At 38.1% G+C, this 19,556-nt stretch overlaps 2 protein-coding genes across 3 annotated transcripts in view; one reads left to right on the top strand and one right to left on the bottom strand.

Annotated features, from left to right (window-relative positions):
* The window catches only part of LOC125488489 (poly [ADP-ribose] polymerase-like), a 54,852-nt gene extending 35,954 nt beyond the window's left edge, over positions 1-18,898 (top strand). For both annotated transcript variants that reach the window (XM_048629283.1, XM_048629282.1), the window contains exons 16-20: positions 14,435-14,598; positions 15,214-15,334; positions 16,960-17,116; positions 17,720-17,896; positions 18,338-18,898. In XM_048629283.1, coding sequence (XP_048485240.1) covers positions 14,435-14,598; positions 15,214-15,334; positions 16,960-17,116; positions 17,720-17,896; positions 18,338-18,410 — 692 coding nt within the window. In that variant the 3' untranslated portion in view covers positions 18,411-18,898. The remainder of the gene's footprint in view (positions 1-14,434; positions 14,599-15,213; positions 15,335-16,959; positions 17,117-17,719; positions 17,897-18,337) is intronic.
* Positions 5,685-8,245, bottom strand: LOC125490340. The gene is made up of 5 exons (XM_048629297.1): positions 7,882-8,245; positions 7,543-7,764; positions 7,110-7,247; positions 6,662-6,881; positions 5,685-6,487 (listed from the first exon to the last, which is right to left on the bottom strand). The coding sequence occupies exons 1-5, from the start codon at positions 8,125-8,127 to the stop codon at positions 6,003-6,005; spliced, it is 1,311 nt and encodes a 436-aa protein (XP_048485254.1). The 5' UTR covers positions 8,128-8,245; the 3' UTR covers positions 5,685-6,002.
* Positions 18,899-19,556: the final 658 nt, after the last annotated feature.

The following is a 19,556-nucleotide window of genomic DNA, read 5'->3' as shown; positions in this document are numbered from 1 at the left end:
TTACTAAATCAGATTCAGAAAACGCATTAATATTTATTTTCCGACAATGGATACTTATAGCTCACCCTATCCCGAAAATGCATTGACTGTAAGCTAATAAGTAGGTACAATATTATTTTAGTTAAATGGTTGTATGTAGGTAGTTTCATAACAGTTCATAAAGATGGAATGGAGGTTCAAAAAGCTTTTTCGGTATTTCTACTTAGAACTACGTCATAAATGTCAATACCACCTACCACCGCATGTGCACGACTTACTTTCATTATAATTAATTTAATATTGCAATAATTCCCATGATCTAGTATGTAATTAAGAGCTTAATGAAATGGTTCACCCAATTCGGTATGTTAAGTAAAAAAAATTGATGCTAATTCTAGATGTTAATCTGATTTCAAAGATTACCTCTTACCAATTCATACATAACGTAGGTATTTCAAATGAATGAGTTCAAATAGTAGGAAATAGTTTATCTTACATCGAAGTAGGTATGTCATTGTTAGATATTTAAGTTTGAATTTTTTGATAGTTTTTTTATAACTGCAAATTTTGATTCGAATATTTGCATCATTTTCTTGGGTAACTTTATGTCATATTTATATGATATATTTTAGGTTCTTTAAATACACCTACCTACTTGAATTAAATGGGGTGACTAAGTCCACATTTAAACAACATCACATAGGCACTATTTCAGTACAATCGACTCATGCCATTTCATAAATCTCATAATGTTATAGCCATGTCTGAATGAACGATATCTATTTGTATGTATAATAATTAATATAATTTAATATTTTGATGTTATTTTAATTATACGAGGAAGATTACAAGCGTTTGTTGACCAATACGAGGGTAATGTTAGGATTTTAACTACAATTAATGTAGAATTTGCTTCAAACAGGGAATATTTTATGTATTTTACTGATAAATGCTGCTTTGAACTGAATATCTCCATTGTTATTTATAACTATTTTAATTGATCTTTTGACACTTCTCACTAAGCATCACGAAAATAAAACCTAAATTATACTTATGACGTGTTTTATTAGAAAACCATATTAAATCTATATTATTTCATGTGAGTAATACAAATTATGTGCGTTAGGATTTAGGATAATGGACAACATTTCAAAAAACTCAAGCTGCTATAAATCGAAAACCATTTCGAGATTTAGCTCTCAAGGCCACAAAAAAAATGTTTTTGTATTTTTTGGATGTATCATTTTCGAGAAAATCATAAAATAGTAAAAAAGTGCTGATGACGTCATGCATCAGGTGCGATGCATTTTGATGATCAAAGCCTATAGATTTAAAAACAAAGTAACTGTCACTTTCATTTTTGATTGACGTTGACGTTTTATCGAGTCGTTGTTGTTTATTTGGGTCATTTTCATAAATTCTGTTCTGACACTTTCTGACTATTTTTTTAATTTATCATATAAAATGGTTAGTACTTATTAACCCTTAATCGGGTACGAGCTAATAGGTTAGGAAATAATGAGTTTTCGATTTCTACTGATTAAAAAGACGACTAATAAGGATTGTACATATGTTTTTTTTATTATAACCGCATTTCAGGAAAAAAAAAACGGGTGGTCATTATATTGCCATTGCCTGGTTACGACTATAGAAAGTGGCTACTATGTTACCATTGTCCATTTAAGGAAAACAAAAAATAAAATAAAACAAATGCATCAAATAATTAAAATAAAAAGAAGACTTTATTTAGACAGTAAGTAATACATATATGGTATCTATAAGGATTCTGGGTTAAGTGCCATGTGAAATTTTTTGAAGCATCCTTTTGTACATAGAGATACACCACAGCACGAACATTTTATATTCGACCTTTTTGTTTCTTTTTTGGTTGAGCAAAACTTGCACCGCTTGTAAGTATCCTGCGCCTCCGGAAAATGGATTCCAACACTTTGTAGTCGAATTTCATCAGGCACTCCAAAATTGCCGCCTCTCTTATTTTTAAAAATAATTTGCCTCTGTTTTTTACATGTAAAATCTCCAATCAGTGCTCTCGCTAGTCGCAATCTGAAATCGCGATGACTTGAAACCCGTTGTGGGTGTTTTGTTAGGTATATTATGTAAGAGTTTATGATTGCAGCATCCAGCATGAAGAAGAATAATCGCATCCAGAATTTCCGAGACTTTCTTCCTGTGGGATAGGACGAACGAAAGTGATCAAAATGATCAACGCCCCCCATATATAATGTGTAGTCTGCTATCGCCTTTGGGCAAAATACTTCCTTTTTCGTGCCGTCCTTTTGTGTTCGCTTTACAGTGGTTACTTCCGATGACTTATGCGCAGACGAAAGAACAGTAACTTCCTTTGTATCTAGCCACTTAACAGCTACTATAGGCTCACTAGTCAAGGCCGCGAACTCATTTTTCGCAAGTTTTTCTCTCTTGTTTGTAGGTTTCTCTTTCATGAACTCTGGTAATCCTTTTCTAGTCTTCCTGACAGTCCCAATCGAAAAAATTCCATTTTCATACAGAACATCAACCAACTTGCAACTCGTAAAAAAATTATCGAAGGTGACTAAAGAGTTTCGCGGCACATTCTGGCATAAATTCGTCACTACCGTAAAACCAAGACCAGCTTCATCCAGAGTTTCCTGTTTTCCTGTATAAATTTCGAAGGCGTATAAATAGCCAGTCTTTGCATCACACCGAGCCCATACCTTATATCCACGTTTTATTGGCTTCATGGGCATGTACTGCTTCATTGTAGACCGCCCTTTGAACTTCACCATGCACTCGTCCACTGAATAAACTGTTGATTCTTCCGCCTGTTCTATAAATATTCTATTCAGTATATCTATTAGTGGCCTTAGCTTGTGCAACCTATCAAAATTCACGGAATCACGGGGAGCTTCAGTACTGTTGTTGTTCAGGTGCAAATTTTCAAGTATTTTCTTGAATCTTTTCAAACTGAATGCCGCTGAAATATCGGGGTTATTATAAAATCGGTCTGTTGACCAGTACAGCTCATAATCCGGCAGTGGATGTAAGCCCATCATAATCATTACGCCGAGAAATGCTCTGATTTCAGCTGGATTAGTTGGATCGAAAATGTGCTTTTCTTGAGTGGCGTAACGATTGGTCTCAGTCACGATAGTATTTATGAGCTGCTCTGGAAACATATTGTCGAAAAATTCAATTGGTTGACTTTTATGTGAATATGCAATTTTTGATCCAAACTTGGTTGTAAATTTAGGAATTTTATGTGTATTTTTTTTCATCTTCCAATCTTCATAGCTCCTGACTGGTTTAGATATGGTCAAATTTAACCTGTTTGTTGTATGTATTTCTATTTCACCTGGCACTGGGGGAGTAGGAGGACTTTCAACCTCCTCAGAATTCATAAAAATACGTTCTAATCCACGTTCCACTATGTCATCAGTTGGTTCAAAAAATGAGTTTTGTGGAGAAGGTACAAATATATTACTGTCGATTTCGTCGTCCGAGTCAATGTCTGACCAATTTTCCAATATCCTTTGCAGCGCTGTATCAGACAAGGGTTTGCTTGACGCCATCTCTTCTCAATCTGTAAAATTACATAAAATAATATCAATAAATTGGGGCAAGAAACAGATAAAATAGTAGTGATATTTCGACCAGGTTTGGCAACAATCGGACAATGGTCGTATATTAGCCACCAACTTTGTAACAATTTTTATATTCGATAGATTATTGGAAATAGTCATTCACAAGTTTTCTATCAATAAACACATTATAAAGATTGTAAATAAAGCATCATAATGTACTTACCGAAATTTTTCAAGTCACAATATCGATATATCCGAAATATTGCAGCGAAACTGTGTTGAAAACTTACAAATATGGCGCCAATTTTTTTGTTTCCGCCAAAACAGCTAAATGTCACTTTTGTTTTCAAAGAATTACCAACCTAACAATAAAATATTTCCATAAGTGTCAAATAAAAAAAAAACTACCGGGTGCGTTCAAGTAGCATATATTTTTTTGGAAAAAAATGTTGCCATGTTGAGGTGGCACTTATTCTACCATTGCTTGATTAAGGGTTAAGAGATGACCTCTATTTAATATGTCCCAGAGCATGCCACCGCCTACATAGTTGAAAAAATGCTTCTGCTTATTTTTTTACATGATAAGTATCATCAGAAATATCAATGTCATTTGAAAATGACCCATTTGTTGGTTGGCATGTAAACAAAGTTTAAATGTCACTTGTCAGTGGTATTTATGTTTTTTTTCGAGACTAAGGCAATAGACAAAAATAAAAATTGAGCCTAATATGTGATGTCACTTCCGGTTTTAAAATAATTAACTTTAAAGTTAAAAATAACATGCAAAAATTCATGTATATACAAAATAAAAAAATACGGGTCCTCTAATTTTTTATAACCTTTCCGAATAGCTAATAAAAATATAGGGTAAACAAAATGAAATGTTGTCCATTCCCTTTAGATTAATTAATGGAAATCAAAATATTAATGAGATACACTGATTAATCCATGGTTTAAAACAAACACTCGAAACAAATCAAATTATTTAAAATGCATGATTTTATAACAACCGATAGGTAGGTACTATTGTTTGTACAATTCAAAATTAAAAAATAACAACTAAAGACTTACATTAAAAACTTAAAATTACCTAAAAAATATCACAGTAATACTGTATCAAATCATTCAATATTGATTCAACTGATTTTTATCAGTGAACAAACTCATCTATCCCACATTCTAAGCAACATCTTCTAAAGTAAACTATATAAAATATATTTTAATATATTTTATTTGATGATGATGATATTATATTATATTTTGTATTATTATTATGTATTAGGTATATTATAATATAATGTAGGAATATATTTATATATGTATGTATATAATTTGTATAGCTATTATGTATAAGTAAGTATATCTCTGTGTCTCGATTAAAGTAAATAACTTCTCTCCTCTCAGCCTATCGCACTACCAACCACTTTCTCGACATCACCAAAGGTTAACTGGTAGAGAATGCTACTAGCATTAAGTTCGCCTTTGTACAATGTTTTTATGTGCAATAAAGAATTTATAATAATAAAAAAATATGATAGGTAGGTATACATATATAAAGGTAAGTTGTACATCGAAGTTTTTTTCTACTTCGATGGAAAAGCACATACTTTTTTCTCATACTCTTAAAACTGGTGTATATGTATAATGAATGATCACAAGTGTTGACAAAATCAAGTACAAAAAATAATTTTAGCAGATGCTGCTAAAATATGTACAATAATAAACCAGAGGTTTTTTCTGTAGATACGTAAATGTAGATAAGTATTGTAAGTATATTATGTACATACCTATTAGAATATAGGTAGGTACAAAATATATAGCTGTAATACCCCACAAAGGCCTCATCGGCATCGGTGTTATTAGTACATATACAGTTGTTAGGAGGCAGGCCCGGATGCATGTATTTTGTATTATTACAATAAAGCTGAAGACAATAAGGCACTAGAAATCGCATCTCACCAAGAAGACAGGTTCATCATCATCATCATCAGCCTATAGCAGTCCACTGCTGGACGTAGGCCTCTCCCAAAGCACGCCACTGGATGCGATCTTTAGCTCTCCGCATCCAATCATAACCAGCCACCTTTCGCAAGTCGTCACCCCATCTAGCCGGAGGGCGTCCCACACTACGTTTGCCTAGTCGCGGCCTCCACTCGAGAACACGTTTACCCCATCGGTCATCGGTTCTTCGACAGATGTGACCAGCCCACTGCCACTTAAGACAGGTTGCTAAATAATAAATTAGTAAGTGAACTCGTTATGTTACACACTATGTACTTAATCTTCACAGCGGCAGCATCCAAATGCAAAGTTGTAAGTAAATTTTAAATCGCTTGTTATTATTAATGTGTATAGTACCTAGCTGATATTAGTTTGATTAAAACAATAAGATTGAACTACATTGGCTCTTTGTACATTTCTCACGATCCTCGATTCGGTTACTCAAGAATCGCCTGCTCCCATTTCTTTCCTGCTTTTGGTCTTCTTCACATTATTCCTATATATCGGTACTAACGACTGATGCTCCTGAGCTAAATCACACAAACGCCCTGTACTAGCAGATTTTTTCATACCTCCTTCTATCTTATTAACTTTAGCTCTATAAGAAGCAATGGCTTGCTGTTTTATGGTAGAACCAGTGTGATTATTATTGATAGCTTGTGCACAAACATTTAACAGCTTATCTAAATTAGCCCCACTGATTCTGTCACCCTGTTCAGATGAAGGAGGACTTTTAGGCAATAAATTGTATACATTTCTCACCCTTTGTGGGAAACCTATATTTAACAAGCCGGCAAAGCTTAGATTGAACGGAATGTTTAGTATAAAATTAAATAGAACCAATAATAAAAATATAACAAGCAGTCCATTCATAATTACTACAAGTAGACCGTAGACAATCTTGTCCAAGGGAAACCACAGGCCATCTGAAATTGAATAAAATAACATAAATTAGGCATTCTAGATATATAATATATAAATTGGCAAAATATTTAATGGCCTTCTTCCCTTCTTTGGTCAGAAACTGTTTATCATATTATCTATCAGCTGCATCATTGGCTCTTCTAATACTCACTACAATTCATTCAAAAAGTAAGTACCTGTAATGCCATGTAGCATGGTGGTGATGGTGGCACTGATGGCCAGCATAGGTTCCGACACAAACAGGGTGAAGATCCTCATTGCTATCTTCAGGGGGTGCATGTGTTTGATGAACACCAGTGGGTCGGGCGCCGGGACGTGGCAGCTCGACGACCAGAAATACCATTTGCAAGTATTCACTGATGAGAGGAATCTATCATACTCTTGCTGCTCAGCTTCCTGAAATATAATGTAAAAAAAGTAAATACAAAAAATATATTAAAATAGCCATTAAATTGCTTTTCCATAGATGAGAGTAGAGCTGCCAGTCCAAAAAAATATATAAATTCCATAATATAATGGAATGGAATTTATAATTTTTATATTAATGGTTACACCATATGAATGAGGTAATTTTGAGGAAAAAAATTATTACATTATATTTTTCAATTGCATTCTCATAATTACCTTATACGAGACAAATACTTCATACAGGTAAAGGCCCACCATGATTAAGATGAAAATATGTTTATGTGAAATACGGGTCCACACTATACAAGTCATCCACAGGATTCCCAGAGCTCCAAAAAATAATGTTATGTGCATCTGAAACAAACAATAATAATAATTCACAATAATCATAATGCATGAGTTGCAAAGGATCCATGCAACATCATGATCCCCATTACCTTCCCTTTTGGACTGAGAATATTTTATAAGTTGAAATTTGAAGTTACATAGAAGAATGCTAAAAAAGAACATGCATTGAGTGTCTCCTCCTTTTTTCATAGTCAGTTAATTAGTTGTGTCACATAAGTGTCTGCTTCAGCATTCATTTGTATACTTTTAAGAGACAAAAACTAATTTTGTAACAACCAAAGAAAATCAAGTATAAACTCACCTTATACTCTACTAAATAAAAGTGCACATAATCTGTCCATGCCTGTACAAGTGTTTCAGTAACTGAAGGTTTGATGATGGCTTCCTGTACATAACCGATGGACTTCCGGAACATATCTTCGGAGAATGCATTGTTATTGGTCAGATACTCATTCAGTATGGTCCAGTGTGCTTCAGGAAACTGCATTTGAATTATCACATCTACATAACCACCATCGTTTTTCTGAAATAATAATAATAATGCTGTTTTATTAGCTCCTGTCAACTAGTGTCTCAAAAACATAATATTTAATAGTTTCAGATAAATTTACAATCTTAAAATTATAAAACAAAAGATAACCTTGAACTTTCCACCCTTTAGAAGTATAGCTAGTAATCTTTTGTAAAACCAGTCACTATTATTAACTGTGCTTGCAACTCGAAGTTCCCTTCTCTTGGATGGTATTCTTAAATCAGGAGGAACGTGGTCAATGTTTTTATCCACAACTGTTTCAGTTATTTTGTAGTCCCATGGGTCTGGTCCATTTTGATCACATTTAATGTATTTCCAACATAACATAAGAAATATTAAAATAGTAAAACGCATTATGCTTAAATTATGTTCTCTCAGCTCACTCTAGTAATGGTTGTAATTAAATAACTATTTTAAAATGATTTAAAACTTGGCGCTGTGTAAACAATTCAAATCGGTCGATGACGTTTTTGTGTGCAGCAGCATGATGTCATGAGATGTCAGTTCTGGGTCACGTCAGGTGGTACACAGATACAAAATAGGCTAGGTACCTTCTAGGTACCCAAACATTCGAATCAAGGAACATAAATATTTACCTATTTCTCTAACGCAACAAGCTCACGCATAGCCTTCAAAAGGTTTCCCGTGGGAAGAACGGGAAACCCACTCCACCCACTCGCATGCACCACCTTATGTTTCAACAGGCACGTTTTTTTTATAGATTGCATCATTGCGGCTGCCGAAAGGAATATATTAAACAGAGCGTCTGCCTGTGGCAAGGAACAAAATACTTCTCTAATGTGGTTAGCGCGTTTTTGTTTCTTGTACTTATTCAATTCAATTCAATTCAAATTCATTTATTTCGAGCATGGCTCATAATCACACAACATAAAAATAAAAACAAATTTAAACAAACACAGTAAATTATATACAGAGACAAACACAGCATAAATTGTAGGTAAGTAAAAAATATATAATAATAATAATAATAAAAATTAGTGGATTAACTCTCCACCGCTGGTGCGCCACTCGCGACTACTTATAGGTGCTAGCCTTACTGGCGTGCAGACGGACCCAGCGCCCCAGCAGCGGCGAGTCCCACCGGTCGGCCAATGTGCGCAGGATGGAGTTGCCACTGCCACGGATGCGACCTAGCAACGAGGCACAGCGTTTCCTAATAATGGCATGGAAGCCATCGACCATTGCATCCGCGAACATACCTGAAGCACTGCAGTGCCGTGGCAGCCGCATCAACACCCTGAACGCATTGTTGTACTGTACGCGCAGAGCGCTGTATACTCCCTGCGTGTAGTTGACCCACAGGCTGCATGTGTAGAACGACTGGCAGTAAGCTCTAAATAACGTTCGTTTCGCTTCTGCACTACAACGAGCGAACCTGCGAGCCAACATGTTACAGCGAACAGCCAGCGCCCTGCGCTCCCTCTCGATATCATGGTGATCCTTCATGTCCTCAGAGACCCAGTGGCCCAGGTACTTAAATTTTGTGACTTTTTTAAGTGCAGTGCCATAAAGCTCAACAGGCACATTTGTGTATGTTTTCGTGCCTGACTTGAACACCATAAGCTCACTTTTCTTCACATTGTACCTAAGCCCATGGGCCTCCGCGTAGGTCTCACACATACCTACTAACCTTCGCAGAGCATCGAGCGACGGGCTCAGCAGTACCATGTCATCAGCATACGATATATTGTTAATGCAAAGACCGTCTATGTGACACCCGACCTTAGTACTGCTGAGCTCCTCGATCAGCTGGTTCATGTAAAGGTTGAACAATTTTGGGGAGGTTAACCCCCCCTGTCTCACCCCACAACCCATCCTATACTCGCCAGAGAGCGACCCTGCCCATCTAACACTATTCTTTTGGTGACCATACCAGTACTTAAATACTGAGGCAACTTCAAGTGGTAGGTCTGCAACACAATCCAGTTTATCCCACAACACATCGTAGCTAACCAGATCAAATGCCTTAGATAGGTCTAGGTAGCATGCGAAAACGGGTGTACTTCTAGCGGTGTAGTACTGAACAGTTTGCTTGAGGCTGAAAATAGCACTCTCCGTTGATAGTCCAGGTCTGAACCCGAACTGACCATCATGGAGTTTGAGATGCTTGCCCAGGTGTTTGTCAAGCAAACTGTCCAGTACCTTCGCAATAATAGTGGCAAGTGAAATTGGTCTATAGTTTAATATGTCAGAAACATCACCAGTCTTGTTTTTTATGATCGGTATTACCAATGTATACATCAACTTATCAGGTAGGTAAGAGTGAGTCATACACAAATTAAGGAACATTGCAAGTACTCTGGGAAGATGGATGCCAGCGTGCTGCAGATGCTCGATGCTCAGGTCATCGTGACCGGGGGATTTTCCTCTTACCATATTTTTAATCACCAGTCCAACCTCCTCAGCAGTAAATCTGACATTCAGATCACCAGTATGAGCCTCAGCAGCGAGCAACGGCACCGACGCCTGTCCGAGAGGAGATTCCACTCTAAAGTGAGTTCGAAATGCCTCAGCTATGTTAGTGGGTTCATGCACACCAGCGACGCTCACAGGGAGACTCGGTTTAGGATTTATTTTGCTTGTAGATTTCCAGAATTTAGAAAAGTTTTTATCCATATGATGTTTAGCAATAATGTCCATTCTTATTTGTTGTTCATTAGCCTGGCACCATTTTAGTTTAGCTTTGAAATATTTTCTTGATTCAAACATTTCTTCAAAAATTAAACCGGAGCTGGGTTTGCCGTGCAGACGCCACATTTTGTAACAAAGCCGAGCCTTTCTATGAGCGTCCCCGACGTGCCTGGGGGGTCACTCTATATGACGAAAAACGAAGTTTCGGAGCGCTGCTGCGCGACCCACGACTGTATCTCGTTGTGTTAAACGTGCCGATTGCACGACAGCTCTCTTTTGTTTGTTTTACGTCAGTATAGAGTAACCCTCCAGTTCCAGCCGGTGACATATTTGCCCCGTCTTGGTTTACATTCACAATAACTGATGCGAGCAGCCTCTCTTAGAATATCAACTAAACTCTCATACATTCTATCTAATACTGGTTTATGATTTATGACAGAGCAAAACTTGTCAGCACATTCAGTAAATTCAATAGGGAAAACAATATTTTTCAATTCAGAATTACAATAATCATTATATTTTATAATTTGAACAGCGTCTCTAACGCCCCACTTTACCTTGTTATAAATATTACTAGTAGTACTCAATTTAGGCTGAATTAGATTGAAATTACAGTCGAGTTGAACAGGTAAATGGTCAGACCAGTACGTGTCATACAGTACAGAGATACCTAGTACAGTCTGTCGCGCAGCATTGGTCACTAACATATGGTCCAACCATCGCTTGCACCCATGAGCTTCACTCACAAAAGTATACGTGTCCGATGGGAGTAGCTCCATGTCCACACAGCACCACGACTGTTCAGCACAAAAGTCTAAAAGTTCCTTATGGAAAGGCTCACCTGGATGCGCATTAAAGTCTCCCAGGATAAACACTGAGTCCTCACTATGCTCCGTTATTATCGCATTAATTTCACTTAAACACTCCGTAAACATAGAAAGGTTATCCGCCTTATCAGTAGGCATATACACTGTGAATATGATCAACGACCGATCCTGTAACACTACTCGGATAGCGGCTATCCGCTCACTTTCACACGCTATCACTGATACTGAGGGAAAATTATTATTTCCATGATTATTACTTCCATGTAATCGGAATATCAATAATATCATTACATGATACTGGCAGAAACATAGAGAAAACAAACTATGGGCAGAAATTTTTGGCACACCCCACAGAGTAGGTAACAGATCATTCATTTTAGCGATGCGCGATTATCACTTATATCAATAATCGAATACACCACTACCGCTACTATCCATAATCGAATATCAAAGTAGCGATATACTTATTACGATAATCGAATAAGCACCACTACTTCGATTATCGATTCGCACTTGACCGCTTCTTGTATTCGTAAATGCAAAAGTAGCGGTGGATGAGTACCACTACTTTTCGATTATCGATTATTTGCAACAATGTAATGATGAGTGAGACGAATGAAAGGGGCGCGGGCGCGGCGAGTTGAACACAGACGCGCCGGCGACGGTCAGCTATGGCGCCATCTACCAGGGCGCCGCTAAGACGGACACTACTAGGGGTGGGAATATCGAATAATAACTAGGTTTTTAAACCATTATAAACCAAGTAATACCTGTGTAAGTAAGTACCTAAGGGACGTTTTAGCAGTGTTATATTATATATTAATTACTTGCCTAGTTTTTTTGTTTATAAATATAGATGGATAGAATATTCTTTATTTGTACACAAGAACAGATTTAAATATACTTATGTATAATATAGTAAAATTAAATTTATAGGTAACTAGTTTCAATTGGTTTAGTTTTTTTATCGGACTATTTACATAATATGTCAAAATAAAATGCAGGGTTTATATTTTTACCGGTAAGTACTTAACTATATTAGTTAAGTAGTTCATTCATCTATTCCTAAAAACAACTTACCTACCTACCATCATTTGGTGCAGTATACTTAATCAATGATGTTAAATGTAAAAAGAGGGTCTTAATAGTCAGGAATTTATAGTTATGTGTGTGTCAATTAAGCAATAAAGCAATGCATAATGTTTAAGTATAAATTAAGGTTAATGGTTCCCTGCAATTTTTTTAGATTTACTAATTTAAGGATTTATGAATATACCTACAGGGTGGAACTTTATCAGTTAAATTCCCGAAGGCAGGTGACTCTACCCGACATACTAAGCAACTTTCATTGTTCCATACATTTTGGTTGAGTAGGTATTTATAACTTTGCTATGGAATAGCTGTTTTTTTGGCCAGAGTTGATCCCATAATGAAAGTTGCTTGGTATTTCAGTTAGAGTCACCTGCCTGAGGGAAGTTCACTGATAAAGTTCCACCCTGTATATGTTTAAAAAGTAGATTCCAATATATACCTACCAGTGGCAGTGTTATTGGTTTTCTTGTAAAGAACAATGTTTTTTTTAAACCACAAACCCCATCTCTATACAACACCTGAGTAAAAAAAAATTGAATTAGCGTCCCGCGCAAATTTGTAGTAGCGATAAATAAGTAGTAAATGAAAAAGTAGCGACGAATCAGTTGTAAATGCAAAAGTAGCGATGAAAAAGTAGCGACGAATAAGTTGTAAATGCAAAAGTAGCGACGAATAAGTTGTAAATGCAAAAGTAGCGACGAATAAGTTGTAAATGCAAAAGTAGCGATGAATAAGTTGTAAATGCAAAAGTAGCGATGAATAAGTAGTAAATGCAAAAGTAGCGACGAATAAGTAGTAAATGCAAAAGTAGCGACGAATAAGTAGCGATACAAAAGTAGTGGTAAATGATTAGTAATACTTTAAAATGATAATCGAATAATCGAATGATTGTAATAATCGAATAATTAATGTAGTATCATTTATAATCGCGCATCGCTAATTTCTTGCCAGCAAAGTTTATTTTTGTCATCAACTTGTATCAGCAAATTAATAGATCAACCGCAACAATATATTTTTGTCCTCAAATAAATAAAAAGTGTCCTCTGGTATGAATCAGCAAATAATATCAATACAAAAATCTAAAATAATAGATGGATTGCCAAAAAATTTGAGTTCATTACATAAATAAAAACTTTGTATGCAGAATATTATTTTTGCTCCTCAAATAATAACTGCGCCCGCGGAATAGTAGATTTGCCAGCAAATATATTGACTCTAGGTCGCATGTTGCGATTTCTTTTTAATTCATATTTTATCAGCATTGCAGTAGTTACATTATGATTGGTCCAGTTATTAAAACATTATAATTCGTTAGCAATTTAATACATGAGTTTACAAATTAGCGGAGACGGTGCTATGGAGAGAGCTATGCTTGGAGTTTCTCTGATGGATCGTATCAGAAATGAGATTATCCGTCAGAGGACCAAGGTTACCGACATACTTAGCTGTCAAAATATGCAAGCTGAAGAGGCAGTGGGCTGGTCATATCTGCCGAAGAACCGATAACCGTTGGGGTAGACGAGTTCTAAGATTAAGGTTTAAGTTATAATTAGAAGAAGGTTGTTTATGTTGTTTTTAATTAAGAATATTGATGATTTAAACTTAATTTTTTGTTTCATTTAAATATTAAACATAACATCGAGTTATGTGGACATACCTATTAAAATATATACATAAATGTTAACTTGCCACTTGATCATAAATCCCGGCAATTTTAAGTGATTAATTGTTGAATTGATTTAAAATTGTTTGGGGGCAAAAATTTGCTGGCAAATCTACTATTTTGCCTTCAAACCTATTATTTAGCAAATTCAAAACGGATTTAATTGGCGATCGTTTAAATGACACCCGTTTTTTTTTGCTTGACATAACCTGGCGTGGCTATAATCATCTCAGAAATTGGTCTTCGAAAACAGCTAATCAATCAAACCACTCCACCATATCGGTTTAGTATGCTGGGTGTTCACAGTTTGCTAATTTTGCGCTCAATCTACGCAATTGGCACCCTTACGCGCCTTAGTAACGAACTGTTTCCCCACTGAAAACTGTAGTCTAATATACGTAATAACAACAATACCATCCTCCCACAGATTCGGACGACTCGGACATGAGTCCAATAGAAGCGCACTACCTGAAGCTGAAGACGCGGATCGAGCCCGTGGCGCGCGGCGGCGCCGAGTTCCAGATGCTGGAGCAGTACGTGCGCAACACGCACGCCGCCACGCACTCGCAGTACACGCTCGAGATACAAGAGGTAATTATATACAGGGTGTTGCAAAAAGGGTATGCTAAAAAAAACAAAATTTAAATCAGAATTTGGGCTTAGATATAACATGCTGCACAGGTATGTTTCGGCTTAGAATACCCTTTTTGCAACACCCTGTATATTTTTTTATTATCTTCCAAGACTATACAGTATACAGTGTGTACCGTAAATAGTGGACCAACGGATGGGGGGTGAGTCAGGAGGTCAATCGGAACAACCATCCATAGGTCGCTGGTTCACATCCGGTTCGAAGGACCAAACTGCGGGCGTCGTGGCAGTACGAGTATTTGTGGTAGAGGAATTGGTTTTTGTAATGTAAATGCGATGTTACCCGGTTGATGGTATTTATTTGATCGACGTCGTGAATAATGTTAGTGACGTTATGTGCAAGAATCATGTTACATGTACTCATTATCATCATATTCTCCATAGTAAAAACTAAAAAAATCTGTTACCATAAAAAAATTGTTAATCCATGGAAAATATATGCATGGAGAAGCTATCAAATCAATGTTGGATCTATATTCCCATTTTCATAATAATAAGGGTAAAATCATGTTGTGTAAAATAAAACCTTAATAACCAACGCAACACTACCTACAGGTATTCAAAGTGGTTCGCGAGGGCGAGGACAAGCGCTACAAGCCGTTCCGCAAGCTGCACAACCGCCGCCTGCTGTGGCACGGGTCAAGAGTCACCAACTTCGCAGGGATACTGTCGCAAGGTACGTGCTGTGTATATTGAACTGAATTACTAGCGTATAGAATAGACACCGCGAACTTGATATTTGCGCTATGCTTTGTTGCCGCTCGGCAACAACGCATTCATTCTTTCACTGGCATCTGCATCCGAGTCCACGTGGTACTATGGGAATCTACGACTTGGTCGAGCACCCCGCACTGCTTCATGTGTAACCTTGATTTTGTTCGCGTTGTCTGTTCTAGTACGCTAGTACTAGAACAGACAACCAAGATTTTACAGGACCAACAGTCTTTAAAAAGTCAAGCCTGCATGTAGGTAGCAACCTACTTAAGTAAAGGGCCAGTTAGAATAGAAACAGCTTTTGTACAGCTATTAGGCTTACACCCTCTCTCAGGTTGAAATTGTCTCATTGGAGTTTACTTCGATGGGTGTGAACGCCGAACGTCGGCTGTTGTTTTAATTGGTGGGTGCTAAACAGATCTAGTATAGCAGAGAGCAGGCTATACAAAGATGGTGAACTGTATTCATCTCATTTGAGTGAAGACAAGCGCTACAAGCCGTTCCGTAAGCTGCACAACCGCCGCCTGCTGTGGCACGGCTCCAGAGTCACCAACTTCGCCGGGATACTGTCGCAAGGTACGTGCTGTGAACGCTAACTGGCAATTTCAATACTCTATCGATAGCTGACAGTGACTATCATACGATTTTGACACATAAAAAGTAGTATTCTGTCAAAATGGTATGAAAGTAACAAGCCGTTCCGCAAGCTGCACAACCGCCGCCTGCTGTGGCACGGCTCCAGAGTCACCAACTTCGCAGGGATACTGTCGCAAGGTACGTGCTGTGTATATTGAACTGAATTACTAGCGTATAGAATAGACACCGCGAACTTGATATTTGCGCTATGCTTTGTTGCCGCTCGGCAACGGCATACTTCATGTATAATACTGATTTTGTTCGCGTTGTCTGTTCTAGTACGCTAGTACATTATACTTCGATGGGTGTGAATGCCGAACGTCGGCTGTCGTTTTAATTGGTGGGTTCTGGAGAGATTTGGTACAGCAGAGAGCAGGCTATACAAAGATGGTGAATTGTATTCATCTCATTTGAGTACGTACAAGCGCTACAAGCCGTTCCGCAAGCTGCACAACCGCCGCCTGCTGTGGCACGGGTCAAGAGTCACCAACTTCGCCGGGATACTGTCGCAAGGTATGTGCTTGTGATGGTCCAACTTCGGCTGTTGTTTTAATTGGTGGGTGCTGGACATATTTAGTGCAGAGAGCGATACTTATATTTCCGCAATCTGAAAATGAATCGGATGCACAAGTTCTGGAGAATGTTTAGTAGCTCTTCAGTGAGGTCAAGATAGCTTACATCAACTTAATCAAGAATAGGCAGCAGTAAAGACGGTGCCAACGTAACTTACCTGAATGAAACCCATAAAGCTGCGTACAGACCGGCCAAACGAACGCCAACGAACGGGTTTCGTTGACCTTCGTTGCTGCAATCTGCCCTGTATTATGTATGATAAATATCCATCGTTGGGCGTTCGTTGGGCCGGTCTGTACGTGGCTTAAATAAAACACATCGATATTCCATCATCATCATATCGATATCACATAATTCCCCCCCCCCCCTCCCCCGCAGGTCTCCGCATCGCGCCGCCCGAGGCCCCGGTGACGGGCTACATGTTCGGCAAGGGCATCTACTTCGCGGACATGGTGTCCAAGTCGGCCAACTACTGCTGCAGCAACAAGGCGGCTCCGGTCGCCGTCATGTTGTGTGAAGTGGCGCTGGGCGACATGTGAGTGATAATTGTGATAAAATATGCTGTTGAGAAAAAGCGGCAGATTGATTCGTAAATTAAGAAAGATTAAGCGTGCCGACTGCCGAGTGTAAAAGTCTCTTTTATGTATTTGATATGGCAATGAGGCCTGCTGCGTCCCGGTGTAGTATACGATCTTTTTAATAAGACACATTTAAGTAAATTTTACGTTGGGACCCGATATAATGTGCGCGATCCTAAAAGAGTAGTTGGTGTACGTATATATACCCCAAAATACGAATAGTAACCTGTATACTGTAATACGAATAATGTACCTATGTAGCGCGCACTGAAGGCGTCGTTCGGTCTTCTGTCTCCCTCTCGCGTGTTCCTATTGGTCGTGTCGGCGCGGGCGTGTACTTCGCGGACATGGTGTCCAAGTCGGCCAACTACTGCTGCAGCAACAAGGCGGCGCCGGGCGGCGTCATGCTGCGCTTACAAAGTAGCGCCTCTACCGGAAATTATCCTGAAACTTTGGACAGCCATTGCGTGTAAACTTTTTAGTTTTAGTTTTTGTAAACTATAAAACCTGTACTATCCATCGTGCAACTAACTAATTTGTACTTAAATTTTTAATTCCAGGCAAGAATGCTCAAAGGCCGAGTACTTCACCAAGCCGCCGGCTGGCAAGCATTCCGTCTGGGGCATGGGCCGCACTCAGCCGGACCCGGCTCAGAATGTGGTGCTAGAGTCGGGGACTATAGTGCCCTGTGGCACGCCGCAACAGCGCGATGTGAGCACGTCGCTGCTGTATAACGAGTATCCTTTTAGAGTGAAATGGTGGTTCTGGTTACTGGGTGTGTCGGATGCGTCGACTTTTTTTCGAAGTTTCGTTTTGTGGACGTGGGGGTATTGAATCTTTTCGGTAGAATATCCTATTGATAGATTGTAGGGTTAATTAGGTTTCATTAAATTGAAACTACTAAGCTCTTAGGTTGAAGGAAAACATTGTGGGGAAACCTGCTCATCTAGATTCTAGATGTGTACGTTAAGTGCATTGTACTTTGTACTCATTAAAAAACGGCGATATGGCTCGCGAAAAGCGGGTTGCTCGCTTGTGAGTCACCTCTGACTACCCCTTCGGGGATTCCTGAGCATATAGTAGTGAAACTAAGGACTCTCCTCAGGAGTATTAACGTTCGCCATATAACATGCCTCTTTTTCAGCCAGTACCTAATATTTTCCTTAGCTAGTGTCCAGATTCATCGTATACGACGTGGCGCAGGTGAATGTCCAGTATTTGTTCCAGATGAAATTCAACTTCAAATACTAAATACATACAGTGGAAACTGCTGCATTGCAACGAATGTACCTACATATTGCCAGTTATTAGAATAGCATGTTTAGTTTTAAAATTATGTTGCTGTCAAGCCTGATGATCATGTTCAAGAAATGTGGATTACATTATTATGTTTAAACTAGGTTTTAACCGACAGCTACGAAGCTTAGGAGGAATCCTCGTATATTTTTTTACTATAATTCCAGGGTAAAGCTCAAGAATAATGTTGAGTTAATGTTTTAATTAAGAATGATTTTATATTTGCTGTGTTGTCCACCGTATTGATTGTGATAATTGTTTATGTTAATTCTCGCTCGTGTTACCTGTTATGTATTAAAATAGCATCACTATGTTAATGAATGTTAGTTATATGAAACAATATTTCTGTAACACATCTGATTATTTCATCCCACATATTGTTATTTCATCACATTCTTATATTTCAATAAAAAATACAATTCTACATAATGTACCTACTTATTTAAATACATGGACCTAGATAAGCGTGGATTGGTATTTTAAGAATATAGTCGACAGGCGTGTGCAATGTCACGGCTGCGGGTGCCATGAATAAAAAGTAATGCTCGTGTTATCTAAGTATAGGATTATTATACTGGAGAGGGTGAATTAATTTATTTCCGCACGCATGCTCGCTAGGTCTCGTAGTAATGAAAAGCTCGGATCTCAATCGAGAGGCTCGCATGTATACCGATGAGAATATAACAACAATTTTATTATACCAAGTACGGTGAGGGAAAACATCGTAAGGAAATCTAGATATGTGTACCCTAAGCATCCACAACGTCAGCGGGCGGCGGCGGCATAGACTAGAATATTGTACTGGCGGCGACACATGCTGTTCTCGACGACAGATTTTTATATGGAAACCACCTAGCCTGTGCTTCTCGTTAGTAGAAGGATTCATATTCCTTGAGCTTGTGTATGTAACATGTAAAAACGGCGGCGGCACGGCACCGCACACATCAGCGCAAATTTACAGATAAAAGTGGATGAATCGTTTGCGAGTACCTACGGCTCTGACTACCCCTTCGGGTACGTCAACGTATAACGACTATAGTCGTTATATGGATGGATACTTATGGATTTTCATACAAGCGGATAAGCACACCATTGCCGAAC

The sequence above is a fragment of the Plutella xylostella genome, chromosome 22 (assembly GCF_932276165.1).
Source record: "Plutella xylostella chromosome 22, ilPluXylo3.1, whole genome shotgun sequence".
In the NCBI taxonomy this organism is placed as follows: domain Eukaryota; kingdom Metazoa; phylum Arthropoda; class Insecta; order Lepidoptera; family Plutellidae; genus Plutella; species Plutella xylostella.
The sequence above is the reverse complement of the archived record's forward strand: the minus strand, read 5'-3'. Positions and strand labels throughout refer to the sequence as shown.

Bases quoted from the DNA above. Each gene is read 5' to 3' on its own strand.
- LOC125490340 (XM_048629297.1), bottom strand. From the start codon at position 8,127: ATGCGTTTTACTATTTTAATATTTCTTATGTTATGTTGGAAATACATT. The intron at 7,765-7,881 runs GTTATCTTTTGT...TTATTATTTCAG, and splicing joins TAAAGGGTGGAAAGTTCAAG to AAAAACGATGGTGGTTATGT. The intron at 6,882-7,109 runs GTAATTATGAGA...ATTATATTTCAG, and splicing joins AAGTATTTGTCTCGTATAAG to GAAGCTGAGCAGCAAGAGTA.